Below are 15,561 nucleotides of genomic sequence, written 5' to 3'. Positions count from 1 at the left end.
TGAGTAAGCTCTGGGAGTTGGTGATGGACAGGGAAGCTTGGTGTGCTGCAGTCCATGGGGTCGCAGTCGGACACGACTAAGCAACTGAACTGAACTGAAAATAAAGCGACTTAAAAGTCATCTCAACTTCGTTAGTATCTTGCTTAGGGAATGCTCTATCATGCAAGAACGACGCATTTTGCTTTTCCTTCACTGAAGCGTGTATCCCAGAACTCTGGTTGAGAATGGAACCGAATTGTAGTCTTGTTCAAAGAACTACAAGTCCCAGAAGGCCGTTCGGCTACGGCGCCTGCGCACTGCGCGCTCCTTCCTTTCCACAGCGCTCCGCCCGGGAAAGGCCCGCCCCGTGGTGCTGTCGCTCGCGCTGGAAGAAGCGGAAGAAGATGGCGCTCACCAGGTGGGTTTGTTGATTTCGGTCCTCGATACGGAACGGTCTGGGAGTACCCACCTTTTTCATTTCTCTGCCCACACTCTCCGGGCGGTCACCCGGCCCGGGCCACAGGGTAACTGTAGGCTGAGGCCACGGCTGGGCCCTCCTGCCGGCCGCCGGGACGGCTAGGCCTCGCCGAAGCTGGGGTCTTTCCTCAGCGGCTTCCCGGGTTGACTTCGCCCCCTCACTAGGGCCGAAAGCCGCGGCGTGGCCAATAGGTCTCTGGCTTGGGAGACCGGGGAGTCGCGCGTGTTTTTCGTTTGAGCGTCTTGGGGATTGGAGGGCTCCGCCTTTGGTCCGCGGCTCGGGTGGGCGCGATGGGGGTGTGTGGAGGGCAGGGGTTTATTTGGGCGGAGTGGAGCAGGCGACTGCCTGGCTATTCGCCGAAGTCTTTTCTTCTGTTTCTGTCCGAAACCAGGACTCCTGGAAAAAAAGGGCGGGGCGGGGGGGAGCGGTACTGAAGGAGATTTAAAATCAAAAGCCACAGTAGTGGCCGCTGTCTGCTAGTTCACGCCGCTGCCCCGCACTTTTAACTTTGGGTCTTTTTAGAATTTCTTCCCGTAGTTAGAACCGCGTACGGTTCCCGGTTGCCTTGGCAACTGCATGTGATTAAAGTGGCCCCCGCCTTTAAGGATGCTTAAGGAAGAGATTCCAAGGAGTTACGTAACTCCGACCTTGCTGCCCCATCTTAGTAGAAAACTTTCCACGCAAACGAACTGCAACGGGAAAAGTTGAGTGCCCAAGAGGATAAAGAAAGGAATCGCGTTAGGACATCTGCCTCAGCTCCTCTGACACTCTTCATTCTCCTCGTTCGCGTTTGTCTTGGCTGGTGACCGTTATGAACCCTAAAGATACTTGGATGAGAGATTGCTTTTGGGTGCCTTGCTCTGTCCTAGGGTTTGTGTGTATACAGAAGGAAATCTGACAGTCTTCGGCAGCAGGGAAGATTGGGGTACAAGGCCTACAGATATGAAACAAAGAATAATACAGAATGCTTATTGTGTAGTACTAGCCTGAAGTACAAAAAGAATTAGATGGAACGGGCTGAATGAACTGGAGCGTTTTCTTTAGGAAGTGTTGCAGGCAGCAAACATTCCAATGAGTGCCCTCCAGGTGGGAGGCAGTATGACAGAGACTAGTAGTGTTATGAGGAAAGGCTTTGTGGAAAAGATGCAATTGAAAAGGACACAGAGGAAAAATGCCAGAGATCTTGTGGGTATTGGGTGCTTATTGCAGTAACAGAGTGCAGCCATTAACTAGCTTGTCTTGGGGACTTACATAGCTTTCTGATTTTGCTGAGTTTTAGCTGATTTGGTTTCTATAGAGAGTCTCAAGTTTCCAGATGAAGTGTTGTTATCTCTTAAGTTCTCCCAGAGATTCTTAACAGCAGAGATGAGTAAAAAGGAAAGGATAGACTAAGATGTCTCCACAGTGGCTCTATTGACATTTTGGGCTGGATAATTCATTCTTGTATGGGGCTGTTCTGCCCATATTAAGATGTTCATGAGTATCTTAGCTTGTACCCAGTAGCTGCCAGTGGAATCCCCACCCCTTCTCCCTCTACCTCACAAGTCATAACAAAATGTCTCCAGATGTTGTCAGATACCTGCGTTGTAGTTTTTTTGCCCCCAGTTGAGAAATACTGAGGTAGACTTAAGCAGCCCACCCCTATCTTAGGAAAGTACCTCCTGGGAATGTCATCCTTTACAGGGAACAACAATATTAAGACCCTCTGGAAGGCTAAGATGTGTTCTCATTATAATTCAGACCAGATTACTTGTTTACTAGATTGTCCAAACTCTGCCTTGGCAAGCTGCCTGCCTTTTGATCATTTTAGTGACTAGTTCTTCCAACAGAAGGTAAAAGAGAAATAAAACCTAAGTAAATATTTTGGCTTCTTTGTTTCTGACATTGTTTCTGACTTTGACACAAAGTGTATACTTATGTGTTAGTATACATGGTTTACTGAAAACAGCTATAGTATAAGCCCAGAATGTTTTGACTCCTTTCATCCATTCATTTGCTCAGTAAATTGCATGTGTTGGATCCCATGGGTTGAAAGTCTACTGTGTGTCAGCTAGTGTTGCTATTGAGTCAGTCAGGGAATCTTCTTACCCTCAGAGTTTACATTCTAGGGAAGACAGACTGTAGGAGTAAATAAATCAATAACACAATTTCAGGTAGTAAGTACTAGGAGTGAAATAAAGGTATAGAGAGTGACGCAAAGAGCAGGGTGGACTGTTTTGGTTGGGTAACAGCTGTAGGGACAGGAATACTAAGAAGTAAACACTAAAGAAATCTGATGAAGAGTTTTCTTAATAAGTAAATAGAATACCTATGGCAGTGGGAAAGCAAATGTAAAGATACAGAGATGACTTGTTTAAAGAAAGGCAGTAAGTTAGTCGTGACCGAAAAATAATGAGTGCAAAGGGTAGAGTGAATTTATTTCTCTAGTCAACATTTAAGTAGGCCCTATTGTGAGCTAGTTAGGCAATGCCTTAAGAGTTAAGGATTAAAGAAACAGAAAGTGTGATTCCTGCCCTCAAGTTGCCCATAGTCTAATGAGAGAAAGAAAGATAAATCGATAGTGATTACAGCACAGTAAGACAGATGTTGTAGTAGTGGTGCGCAGAGGGTCTTGTGAGAGCATAGGTGAAGGGCAGCTAACTTACACTGGGGGAATTGTGGCATAGCTCCAATCAAATATTTACGGAACACATACTGAATGGTAGTCAGACTCTGTGCCACGTTGTTCATGGGTAATTTCATTTAATACTTAGAACAGCTCTGAGAGGTAGATAATCATTTGGTCCATCATTACAAATGAGAAAACTGAAGTTCAGAGAGGTAAGCAGCTAATCCAAGTTGGTGTGTGGCATAGATAGCTTCTGAACTCAGAGTTCTTACCATCACATTACCTGACCCACCAGACTGGATTAGATTCTTCTGACATATGCTGTCTAAACACTCTGTACTTTTTCTGATCAGTCAGTACAATTGGTAATTACGGATTTGTGTGATTTTGATCTCTCTCTACAGCATGCATGTATCTTTCTCAGTTCATCTCCTTTCCTACCTAGCACAGTGCCAGCACCCCAGCAACCAATAAATATTTTTTTTAATAAATAAGCTCTGCTGCTTATTCAAATATTGTTACTAGCCAAGAATCACAAAGGAACCCTAACTTTTCCATCGGGTATATTATTTACATACTGGAATCCTTTTGTGGTACTTTGGTATCTCTCTGATAACTTTTATCATAGTTAAAAGTTAAGAATGGTTAAAACCTCTTAAGTTTTTAAATTACATTCAAAACTAGATACCCTTGGGAAATTGCACTTAAATATGCGTCTTGTGTTTTCTTTCTTTTTTTATCCACCTCTTTATTACTTTCAGTGCTAATACTTATTTTTTTGTATTGGTGCTAAAATAGTTGAACGTAGGAAGCATAAGGGTAAAATAGTTAAAAATAAGGAGTATAAGAATAGTAAAGTACTTGGTTCAGCAGCACATGTACTAAAATTGGAACAATACAGAGAAGATTAGCATGGCCCCTGCACAAGGATGACACGCATGAAGCGAATATGAAATTCGTGAGGCGTTCCTTTTTTTTTTTAAGAGGGGTATTAAAGACACTAAGAAAATCATATTGTAGAGAGTTGACCCCTCAGTAATTGAGAAAATTTACTTTTTACAAGAAAAGAAATGTGGAGGCATAAAAACTAGTGGTTTATTATGTGAAATATCTGTTAATTCTGGGCACTAGTTGCCCGCATCCTGGTCAGATATTTTTACTGTATGTCTCTGAGTACTTATTTCTTTTCCAGGCATAATAAAGCAACAAATATTTAACCCTGCCATAAATCATAGGATAGTTTGCTTTTTTGCTCAAAGGAAGAAATATTATAGGAAAATAGTGTTTGGTGGCCAAATTGCAATGATAAAATGTTAAGAGTTTTTAAAATTCTTACTTTTTTTGTCTTTATTTCTAGCTTTTTACCTGCACCTACTCAGCTGTCTCAGGACCAGCTTGAGGCTGAAGAAAAGGCACGATCCCAGAGATCACGACAGACCTCACTGGTCTCCTCCCGAAGAGAGCCTCCCCCGTACGGTTACCGGAAAGGCTGGATACCTCGATTATTAGAGGTAAACTGTTTTGCTGAAATTTATTATAGCACCTTTGTAAAGTAAATGTAAACCCTAGAACTGTTGCATATGAGTTCCAGTGTGATAAAGATTCCGGTTGTGAGCTCTCAAGACATGTACTTCCCTCAGAAGATTGAGCTTTTTGTTCTTGCTTATTCTCACTGCTTTGATCACTGGAGAAGTATACCAATGTATGTCTCTTATGTCTAACTGTTACTCATGTACAGAAGCAGTTTACATACCCTTTTTAAATTGGGGCTTATAGTGTATGGAAAATAATGGGGAAGTAAGAGAGAAAAATTAAAGAATGGTTTCATGTTCAGATACTTTCCCTCCCACTTCCCTATGTGCACAGTGCCACATCACCCTGAAGAAACAGCTCTTGTCCAGGGAAAACTCTGGCAGCATTTGTTTTTCTGATTTTTTTCCTGTTACGTGTAGTGGATAGAACATTGACAAGAAGATTTTTTTAATTAATTTTTTTTCCCTTATAGCTGTGTTCCTTACTATTTGTGTGACCCTGGACAGATCCTAAGCTCTCTTCCTGTTTTCTTGTCTTCATTAGGAGAATGTACAGCGTAGATCAATTTGGGGGAAGGTATAAGAGACAGAATTTGATGATTAATTCAGAGGCAGTGAGGGAGAGGGAGGAAACTGAAATGATATTTTTATGTCTCTAGCTTGATCGCAAAGAACAAACTTTGTTAGCAGCACTTATTCTCGTCATTACTCGGGATCTTGTACATCAGTTCAATGCATATTCCCTTCCCTAATTCCAGGGGCAGAATGCCCATGCTTGATCACATTTTTTACCTAGGAAGAAATGCAGAGACTTGAGGCTTGCTTCCCCAAGGCCTCTTCCTGTTTCTTCTCCATCTTCCTATTTTCATTCTGACTCCTGCAAATTTTCCTCCTCCACTTCCCAAGGGATATTCTTGTCCTGTTAAAAATCTCTGTGCCTATTTGTTTGTACTCAGTTATTATAATTTTATCACTTGGTTTTGTTCTGTCTTTACATGGTTATAATTTTGCTTCACAAGTAGGAAGGGTCAAGTCCTAAACTTTTTTTCACATGCCTCCAAGTGATGATCATGGAACTAATTATTCATTGGATTGAAATATGCTGCTCAGCACCTATAAAAAATCAACTGTATTCTCAGCCTCTCTCCTTTGTCATTATCCCTGCCTGCCATGTTCTTTGTACAGCCTAGAAGAGGAACACCCAGCTAAATCATGTCTTCTCCTAACATATTCCCTGGTGGGTTTTTTTGTTTGGTTGGTTTTTGCTCAACTATACTCTGATCTTTATTAATTCTAGTGTGTGAAGGCCAGCCTTCTGACACCTCTGAAGGTATTTTTGTTGTTGTTGCTTTTATTTTCACTGATCATGTAATTTGTGAGAAGCAGAGCAAAATAAATGATTATCAAGGAGGCTGTAATGCTATCATATCTGGAGCAAAAAGGTAGTACTTGCCATTATCTAACAGAAGACTTGAGTGTCTCTTTTAAGGGATTATAGATATTCTGCATTTGGCCTCTCAGTAGATTAGAGTGAGGATGGCAGGCATCATTTACATACAGCAGAAATCACATCTTTACTTGCATTTCAACATCAGGACATTTAGTACTATTAGTTTTTTAAAAGCTTACATGACTATCATAAGATATTGTAGGATTCCTATATCCTGGTGGAGCCAGCCAGTTTATTTGAAAATCAAACCAAAATGGCCAGCTAATGGAAATACTGTGAATGCTTCTTGAGGAGAGTGAATATTCTGTGGAAGAAAGCATTTTGTTCTAGTTTTTAAAGTAAAAGCTATGATTTTCTGGCAAGCTTAATGACCGCATAATGCCACATCTACGTCCTGAAGTGCTTGTTATAGTTGAAGAACTCTAGCAAATCTGTGCATATATCAGATTGATGGCCTGGGTAGGACCTTTCAGGGGAATGTTTTAACTGTTTTCTGCCTAATTTACAAGAAAACATCTTCAGCTCTATTATTTGTTTTAAAAGATGTCAAACCTTTCTTTAGCAAGTAAGTATGTTGTACCTAGAAAATCATATATCTAGGATCTAATGGAATATTTCTTGAAGGAGGAGGACATATAAAAGTGGCTGTTTTCATAAATTTTTTTCATCAGATCCCCTCTAAATGATTAATATTAATATATTTTTCCTCTGATTTCTTGCCCTTTCGTGAGCTAAGATACTTCAGTTTAGTAGGAAATGAAAAGACTTTTGGAGTCAAAAGATGTGGGTTCCAGTCCTCATAGCTATCCATGAGACATTGAAAAAATCACTTTTAACTTTTCTAAACTTATTTTTTCCATATGAAAAATGAGGTGTTGAAGAACTGCAAGAATATAATGAGAATATATGTGTGAATTATATTTTCTAAGTTTCAGTAAGGTACTAAGCAAATATTAATTTAATAAAACTTTAAATTTAATATTTACATGTTAACTTGAATGATAGACCTTTTTTTGTAATTTTAAACTTCATTGACAGACTTAGCTTGTTTCCTTTAGAAGTCTTAATTCTGTCTTCTAAATAATTATATATAATCATCATTAGAAATGTGGTAAGCTCATTTCTGGATGCTTCCTATTTGCTTCTCATGGAGCACTGAATAAATAGTATCATGTTCCTAAAATCTGAAGAAGAATATAGTTCTCTACTTTTTCTTTTTTTTGGCTGTGCTGTACAACTTGCAGGATCTTAGTTCCCTGACCAGGGGTTGAACCCAGGCCATGGTGGTGAAAGCCTGGAATCCTAACCACTAAGCCACCAGGGAACTCCCCAATTCTTTATATTTCTGCTCTAACTATAGCGTGACCTGTCTTTCACTAAGCAAATTATGTATGCTAAAATGAAAAATCTTTTCCTTATACTAAACATTTTGCTTAATTTCTTCCTGCCATGTACTTAAAATCCAGATCCTTGCTATGATCTAGAAGCTATTTCATGATCTGATGTTTGTTGTCTACCCATACAGACTTAATCGCTTATGTGTCTGCACCTCTGCTCTCAATAAGCTACAGCCCTACTGGACCTCTTTTCCTAGAACATGCTGAGCTCAGGGCCTTCACACTTGCTGTTTAATCTGCCTGGAAAATGCTTCCCTCAGATCTTCCCATGACTGATTTCTCATCATTCAGGCTTTACCTCATACTACCTCTTCACAAAGGTTATCCCAACCCCAATATCAAAAACAGCCTGTCTTCCCAGCCCCTTTATTGCTTTCAAGGCATTTATCACAAGCCAAAAATTAGGCCTTTTATATCTTTGCACACTGAAATGCACACTCCACAAGGTCAGAGACCCCTGCTTCGTTTACTGCCATTTCTCTAGCATCTAGCATGATAAGGGCTCTGTGTTAACTTGCCGAAAGAGTGACTGTGTCTTAAATCTCAAATTACTATTATTGAACATTCTTTTTATTTCTCTTTATTTATATAGGATTTTGGAGATGGAGGGGCTTTTCCAGAGATCCACGTGGCCCAGTATCCCCTGGATATGGGACGAAAGAAAAAAATGTCAAATGCATTGGCCATTCAGGTGGATGCTGAAGGAAAAATTAAGTATGATGCAATTGCTCGACAAGGACAGTCAAAAGACAAGGTAACCCTCTCATTGATTTTTTTCCCCCATTGATAAATATTTTGTGAGAAGTTTTTTTTTTTTTTTTTAATTGGGTGAAAATGATAAATCTTTGGCCATTTAATTTCTGTTAAAAGTAACAATAAAGTATACTTAGGCTAACTGAAGATGACTTCATAACAGTATGAACAATATAATATGGCTTCATAACAGCAATGACTTTTTCCTTAGAAATTCCTCAAATTGATGATAAGTTTATATAAATACTTAGGGATTCCATGTATTTGTTTCACATTTTAAAAACAATTCTTGCTTCCCTTCCAGTTTTACTGAGATATAATTGACATATAGCATCATATATAAAAAACAATGCATTTATAGTACTAGCTTTTTTAAGTGCTAGTAAATTTTTAAAAATCTACAATTCTGGCATCCTAAAAAAGTCAAAATTTAGTTTTGTCTATAGTATTTTCTATTTCTCTTCCAAAATACATACATACTTAATTATTTTAATGGTTCGTTTGAATAGAATAAATCACATAAACTTCTTTCTTCCTTGATTAAGTACAAAACTGGCACTTGCTAGTTTTAGGATGGCCCTGCTTACAAAGTAATCCAAAGACCAAAAATAAAATTTATTTAAAATATCTCATCGTAGAGCAGCCACACCCAGAGCCAAGGAACTGTTTTTTAAGACCTAGTTTTTTTCTTATAAATAAATACTCCAAATAGAGATAAAAGATCTCTTTAGAATTGAATGTATTGGGGACAGTACCTGAGAACCTTCAGTACCTATCCTTTGCTTCTTCTCTTTCTCCCAGACATTCTCATTTTACTAAGACAGCACTAATGATATATCATTGTTTGCTCCTCTATCATGGCTGCTAGTTTAGGGGGAGAACAATTATGCAGTCATGCAAATTTTTATCTCAGATTTCAACTGGGCTCCCTTGATGTTCCTCCAAGCTTTACTCCTACTCTTCTCCATCCTCTCTCAGTTTAACAGGTGACTCTCCATCTATTTGCAGATAAGACTGTTGGAAGAAAATTGTTGGCTTTCTTTATCTTGCACTTGCCTTTTTGTCTTGACTGTTCCTTTTGTCTCTATAACAAATCTCCTCCTATCTAAACCTAATCTTGCCAAGTGTATTCTAGTGTATCCTAGATCTCATCTCTTCCCCTTTCCTTTGTAACTTCACCTTTACATGTATTCCCACTTTATATATATATACACATACACACAAACATAACGTATCTTTTTTTTAAATAGATTTTAATTCTTATAACTCCCATAGACTTGATTTTTTTTTTTACTTTTATTTTAAAGATTTTTATTAGTACATAGAAGTCTACTTCATTAAGAAAAATCTACATAGATTTTCATGGTGGCCTTGTGCCCTAATTGTTTTTAAACATTGAAAATTTCCAGTTTTTTACTTTTGCAAGCAGTGCTTTAGTCAGGATCCATATATAACCATCTTTTTGCACATCAGTGTTTTGCATAACGGCTTCCCTGATGGCTCAGGGGTATAGAATCCACCTGTCAGTGCAGGAGATTCGGGTTCCATCTCTGTGTTGGGAAGAGCCCCTAAAGAAGGAAATGCCAACCCACTCCAGTATTCTTGCCTGGACAGAGGATCCTGTGGGCTACAACCCACAGGGTCACAAGAGAGTCAGATATGACTAAACAACAGCAAAGGATTTGTATAAAATGAATTCTTAGTAGTATATGTATTGGGTCAGAGGATATTCACATTTCACATGTGACATATAGTGCCAGTATGTTTTCTAAAAAGCCTTTGCCTAACATTCATTTTATTTTATTTTCCTCAGACTCTGAACCTGTTAGTTACCATGATTTATCTTATTTCTTTAACATTTCTCAGGTATGGTTCCTTCTCTGCTACTTAGTTCGGACCCTTTTCTTTTCTTTCTTAATTTACTGCAGCAAAATCTGAACCCCCTCTCCTTGGCATTTGTCTTACCTGCATGAAAAAACAGTAGTTCCTGTTTTTCTGTCTCTCTCTCCCCACCACAAACGCAGCATAAGCGCACACACTTAAAATCTTTCCATAATCTTTAGGATGAGAACCAGCCAAGCACCTAAGCACACCTTTGACCTCTTGCTTACCTTTCTAGCCTAGCATCAATTTTCATGACCAGGATATTGAAATCCAGAAATTAAAGGTCCAGTTTTAGCCATTCTATTTTCAGTACAAAATTATCAACATTACAGGTTGTTGTTACTGAAGAAGAAACTTTCAGGCATTTGTCGTAATATGCCTGCTATAAGGAACTTCCTGCAGTTCGCCTGTTATGACACATTTTTACCTTGGGAACTTCCCTGTGTGCCCTCTCATGCTAGGGAAAGTCCTCTCCCTGTTCTTTTTTATGACTAAATTCTCTTGCTTTCAACTCACCCTTTTCTATTCCAGCGTAATCTTTCTGATCCTCCCTGGCTGGATTGGGTGTCCTTTCTCTGTGTTTGCTATGTTTAGTAGCAGTCACCTTGTTGTAATTATCCATTCACTAATAGTGGTCTATGACATTTAATTATAAGTTCCTTGGAGTACAGAGATTATGTCTTTATTTTCCTCTTTGATGCCTAACTTAGTGCCTGACATCTTGACACACAGGCATTCCAAAGTGTTTGTTGGAAGAATTATAGCCGTATCTGTTGAAAACGGAAAACCACTTTTGCCTGGTGGCTGAGATGGTAAAGAATCTGCCTGCAATGTGGGAGACCCAGATTCAACTCCTGGGTCGGGAAGATCCCCTGAAAAAGGAAATGGCAACCCACTCTAGTATTCTTGCCTGGAGAATTCCATGGACAGAGAAGCGTGGCAGGCTACAGCCCATGGGGTCGCAAAGAGTCAGACACAACTGAGTGAAGCCACTAAGGAAGCACAGTCCATTCCTACCTACAAAAGGAAAAATAGGTCTCTATATATGCAGAGCACATCCTGGAAATTTATCCTGTGCCAAAAGGTCTTTATTGGCCTTTGTTTTGATGCATTGCTCTTTCTTTGGAATGGTGACAATTCTTGACTGATATGTGCTACCTTTCCTCTTATTTATTAGGAAAAAGCAACATTTTAGTACAATAATTTGGCATTGACAGGTTGTGTAATTTTGAATGAAATGTACTTTTAGCCCATTTAAAATGTATATTACTGATTCTTTTGTATTGAAAGGAGAGTAGAAATGTTAAAACTGAACTGTTTATTTTTAGGTTTCAGTATTCTGGCCAAATATGGTCTCCAAAGTATTTTTCCTTATACAGTTAAAGCCTTGACATGTCTGTCTATAGTGCACCCACTGGAAATGAACCCTAGACTAGTAGTTTATAGGGGTACCACTCTCAGGTTCATACTAACCCTAACTCGAATGTGTAGGAGCAGGTGGTATGTAGGAAATCTCTTTATATCCTCTTAATGTTGCTATGAACCTAAAACTGCTCTGAAAACTGCTTTTAAATAATAACAATAAATAACCACAATGAAGATTAAAAAAAAGAAGACTGGGTCACTCACTGAATTGAATAGAAAGATACTGAATGGAGTGACTACTTGGATGGGGGCTGTATGATGGATTTTTTGAGTAGATGGATTAATGTATAAAGTTTTTGAATGGATTTAATAATTCAGCATTAACTGTGCACTGGAGGGGGACACTTCTTGACTGTTGGGGTCTGTCTTGCGTGTTGAATTATGTTTAACATCACTGGCACTATCTATTAAATGGCAGTAGTGCCTCACCTGCATCCCTGCCATTTTAACCAGGAACACCTGACATGTTTTCAAAGACCCTGGGACGGGAGTTGGAGCTGTTTGCATTGCCCTGTGTGAAAACCACTGATTTTCCTGTGGTAGTAGGAGCTGGCTACTAAATGTACAAGATAAGATTTTTTAAAAATTCATTATTCAGGATGCTGGTATGCAGGGTCCTTGACCTAGGATGAAAAGGCTTACTGGATTATTGAATTTGTACTGTATTGTAGTGATTTCTGATTTGTATCAGAGGAATCTGGTATTCTTCAGAAACCAGGGACTTTTCACTGAATATTAATAGTGAAAGAGCAAGAATGGAAAATGCTTGGGACTTCCCTGGCGGTTCAGTGTTTTAAGACTCTGAAGTTCCACTGTAGGGAGTGAGGTTCCATCCCTGTTCAGGGAACTAAGATCCCATGTGCCATGTGGTGTGACCAGAAAAAAAGAATGGAAAATGCTAGCTCTAGGTATAAGAGGTGAACAAGGCAAGATTCCAAGGGATCATATTCAAGGGCAAGTCTAAGGTCATTGATCTCTCTAAATGTAAGTACTGTGTATAAGACTTAATGGTAATACAAAATTGGGTAAGAGAAAAAAATATAATGTCAATAGAACTAAATCCTTTTTTTGTCCAATGGTGACTTCAGTAGCAAATCTTTAAAAGTGTTTACATTTTTCCTTCTGAAATAGTTACATAGGAAATGTTAGATATATGATATTACCTAGAAGATTGCCTTCAACCCTCCCCACCTGAAAAAAAACCTCCAGACTTGAACCCTAAGATAAATTTTATGGTGTTACCTTGTTCATGATATATCACAAACTATAGTGTTTTGATATAACCAAAAGATAGTGTTTTCTTTCTACCTCTGAAATGGTAGATATGTTGACAGGCTTATCCTTTTAGTCAATCCAGTCCTTTGCCAGTTTTCAGTCATAAAAAAATTCTGTTTCACAGATGAGTTACTACTTTATCTTGTTCACAGAGCTCATTTGTGCTCCTGATACCTTCGAAAATATATTGTATTTTTCAGATAATCCACTCCAGTTCCTTAGTTTCTTCAGCACATTTGGTTCTCAAGCAATAAAAATTTGGGGTTTTATAGTTAATTACCTTGGAGGAATCTCACTCTTCAAATGTCCTTCACTCAGCTTTGTGAGATGCTAGAATCTTATTGATGCTCATTTAAAGGGTTATTAACTTTGGAATATCCAAATAAGAAGCAGTAAATGACTCTTGTATGCTAAATTAGTATTGAGACTTTATGTTGAGCATGTATGACTATGCGGGAGCCATTTACTTCAAATCCTTTTCTGTAATGATTGCTGTATAAAAGTAGTTAACTCTTCATAGTTTTGGTAGTATTTTCCAGAGATTATTATATAACTTTTAATTCTTAAGATACAGATTTTTTCCATCCTGAAAAGGTGTTAGATTTTGAGGTCAGTTACTTACTGTGTGATCTTAACACACTGAGCCTTGCTTTTCTCACTAGAGTGAGCTTCAGAGCACCTTCCAAAATGAACACTCTGAGAGGATGGTGACACTGCTGCTGCTAAGTTGCTTCAGCTGTGTCTGACTTTGCAACCCCGTAGACGGTAGCCCACCAGGCTCCTCTGTCCACAGGATTCTCTAGGCAAGAACACTGGAGTGGATTGCCGTTTCCTTCTCCAATGGTGACACTAGTAGCTCCCATATCAGTAAACATGTTTTGTGGTAAAGTATCTGTACTTCTTACCTGCTCCCTTTTCTCACTCCCAAGAAAAACAAGCTAGAGATTTTGGCCTATATCCATCATGCAGTTTTTCCAGGAAATCAAGCTTATATAAAACATTCTGCAATCCCAATGTGTATACATACACCTTTAACATAGAGTATCTGTAAAAGTCATAACATAGAATAGAGTATCTGTGAAAGTCATTTTTACAAAAACTATTGACTGAAAGCCTCCTGTGGCCCAGGCATTGTTATAAGCACTGGAGATACTTTAATGAATAAGAGATTCCTCATCAGTGATATAGGTATAATCATTGTGCACACCTCATAGGGTTGATACAAAAAGTTAAATTTGTTTATATATATATACACATATATATACATATTCGTTTATATATACATATAAAACAAAAGAACAGTGGCACAAAATATGTGCTTAGTAAATGTTAGCTGTTTTGTTATTACTTTAATGGTGAAGACAAGGATTTTAAATAGATGATTTCATCCTGTGAGCAGTGCTTTGAAGAGAGCAAACAGAGTTGTGACAGCAAATGATTGGATTGGGAGGAATTGCTCCTGTGGCAAGGGTAGTCGTAGGAGGCCTCACCCTTGCATGTGTGACCTTTGAATAAAGACTCAGGTTGAGAATCCAGTTGAAGAACCAGAAGCAGTATTCTATAAAGGCCCAGAATTGGGGGAAAGCAAGTTGTTAAGTTGTCCTTTGTATGTATGTTAAAGAATGCTTAACTCAAGCATCAAAATCTAGAATGCAGTTTATTTGTTAAATTTCCAGTAACTCTATTTTCTATAAAATCTGCCATGTAGGTTATTATGGAAGTATTCAAGAAGTATACATGAGCATGAAAGTCGGTAATATTCTATTTGGCAGAGTCCTACCGATCAGAAAATAGTCCTAAATAAGTGTGAAATAAGGTGCGTGTATAGATTTTTTTTTTCATGGAAGAATATGTTCTGGGTTTTTTGACCATGGCATATTTTCATTTTCTTATCTATGAATATAGATGATGCGATAAAAGACAAACATTATAAGTAGGGCCAGGTCAATGAAATTTTTTAGGCCCACTGAATTTGGAAATTATTCACTAACCTGACTTAAATTCCAATGAGCTTGTAATCCAAGATAATAGTGCTTTAGGCAATTTATATCATCATTAATTTCAAGTCCTAGCGAGCCTCAAAAATAGGGATCACTGATGCGTAAGATTTTGTTGGCACAATTTATTTGGATACTGACTTGATTAGAAGATCTCAAATAATTTAAATGCATGAGGTCAGAGGAAAATTATTAGCTTTTATAGCCAGGGCAGCAATTTGTGTATATATTTTAAGCTTCCTTGGTTTTAAAATCTAAAAGACAAAATCTGTGTCCTAAATTTATAAGTGTGCTGAGAGGACATTTTGACTTCTGAAATGACTTAATGAGGTTGCTTCTCTTCATTCTTTGCTTTTCTTAAGCCTGCTTGTGTTTGAACATTCTAGGTCATTTATAGCAAGTACACTGACCTGGTTCCCAAGGAAGTCATGAATGCAGATGACCCAGACCTGCAAAGACCTGATGAAGAAGCCATTAAAGAGGTAACTGGGAATTGATATATGTAATTATTTTAGATGAGTTTTTACATCTTCATTAGCTTTCAGAGCACTCATTGTGGCGTTTCTTATTTCAGATAACAGAAAAGACAAGGGTAGCCTTGGAAAAATCCGTATCGCAGAAGGTCGCTGCAGCCATGCCGGTCCGAGCCGCTGATAAGCTGGCCCCTGCTCAGTACATCCGGTATGACATCACGCCTGGAGGCTTTAGCTTCCTGTCGGAAGTGATTGGAGTGGGGGTCCTAGTGTTCTGTCACTATCCTTAGTCACAATGGTAAATGGAGGT

The 15,561-nt window shown here is 38.6% G+C and overlaps 1 protein-coding gene and 1 pseudogene across 1 annotated transcript in view; both read left to right on the top strand.

Moving 5' to 3' along the window:
* Positions 1 to 332: 332 nt before the first annotated feature.
* The window catches only part of SNW1 (SNW domain containing 1), a 30,289-nt gene continuing 15,060 nt past the window's right edge, over positions 333 to 15,561 (top strand). Inside the window, exons 1-5 of the mRNA XM_065940702.1 lie at positions 333 to 397; positions 4,423 to 4,576; positions 8,037 to 8,198; positions 15,165 to 15,260; positions 15,353 to 15,459. Coding sequence (XP_065796774.1) covers positions 384 to 397; positions 4,423 to 4,576; positions 8,037 to 8,198; positions 15,165 to 15,260; positions 15,353 to 15,459 — 533 coding nt within the window. The 5' untranslated portion in view covers positions 333 to 383. The remainder of the gene's footprint in view (positions 398 to 4,422; positions 4,577 to 8,036; positions 8,199 to 15,164; positions 15,261 to 15,352; positions 15,460 to 15,561) is intronic.
* Positions 3,923 to 4,043, top strand: LOC136172733 (U6 spliceosomal RNA; annotated as a pseudogene).

This window comes from Muntiacus reevesi, chromosome 7, assembly GCF_963930625.1.
Source record: "Muntiacus reevesi chromosome 7, mMunRee1.1, whole genome shotgun sequence".
In the NCBI taxonomy this organism is placed as follows: Eukaryota; Metazoa; Chordata; class Mammalia; order Artiodactyla; family Cervidae; genus Muntiacus; species Muntiacus reevesi.
This window is presented reverse-complemented; position numbering and strand designations above follow the sequence as displayed.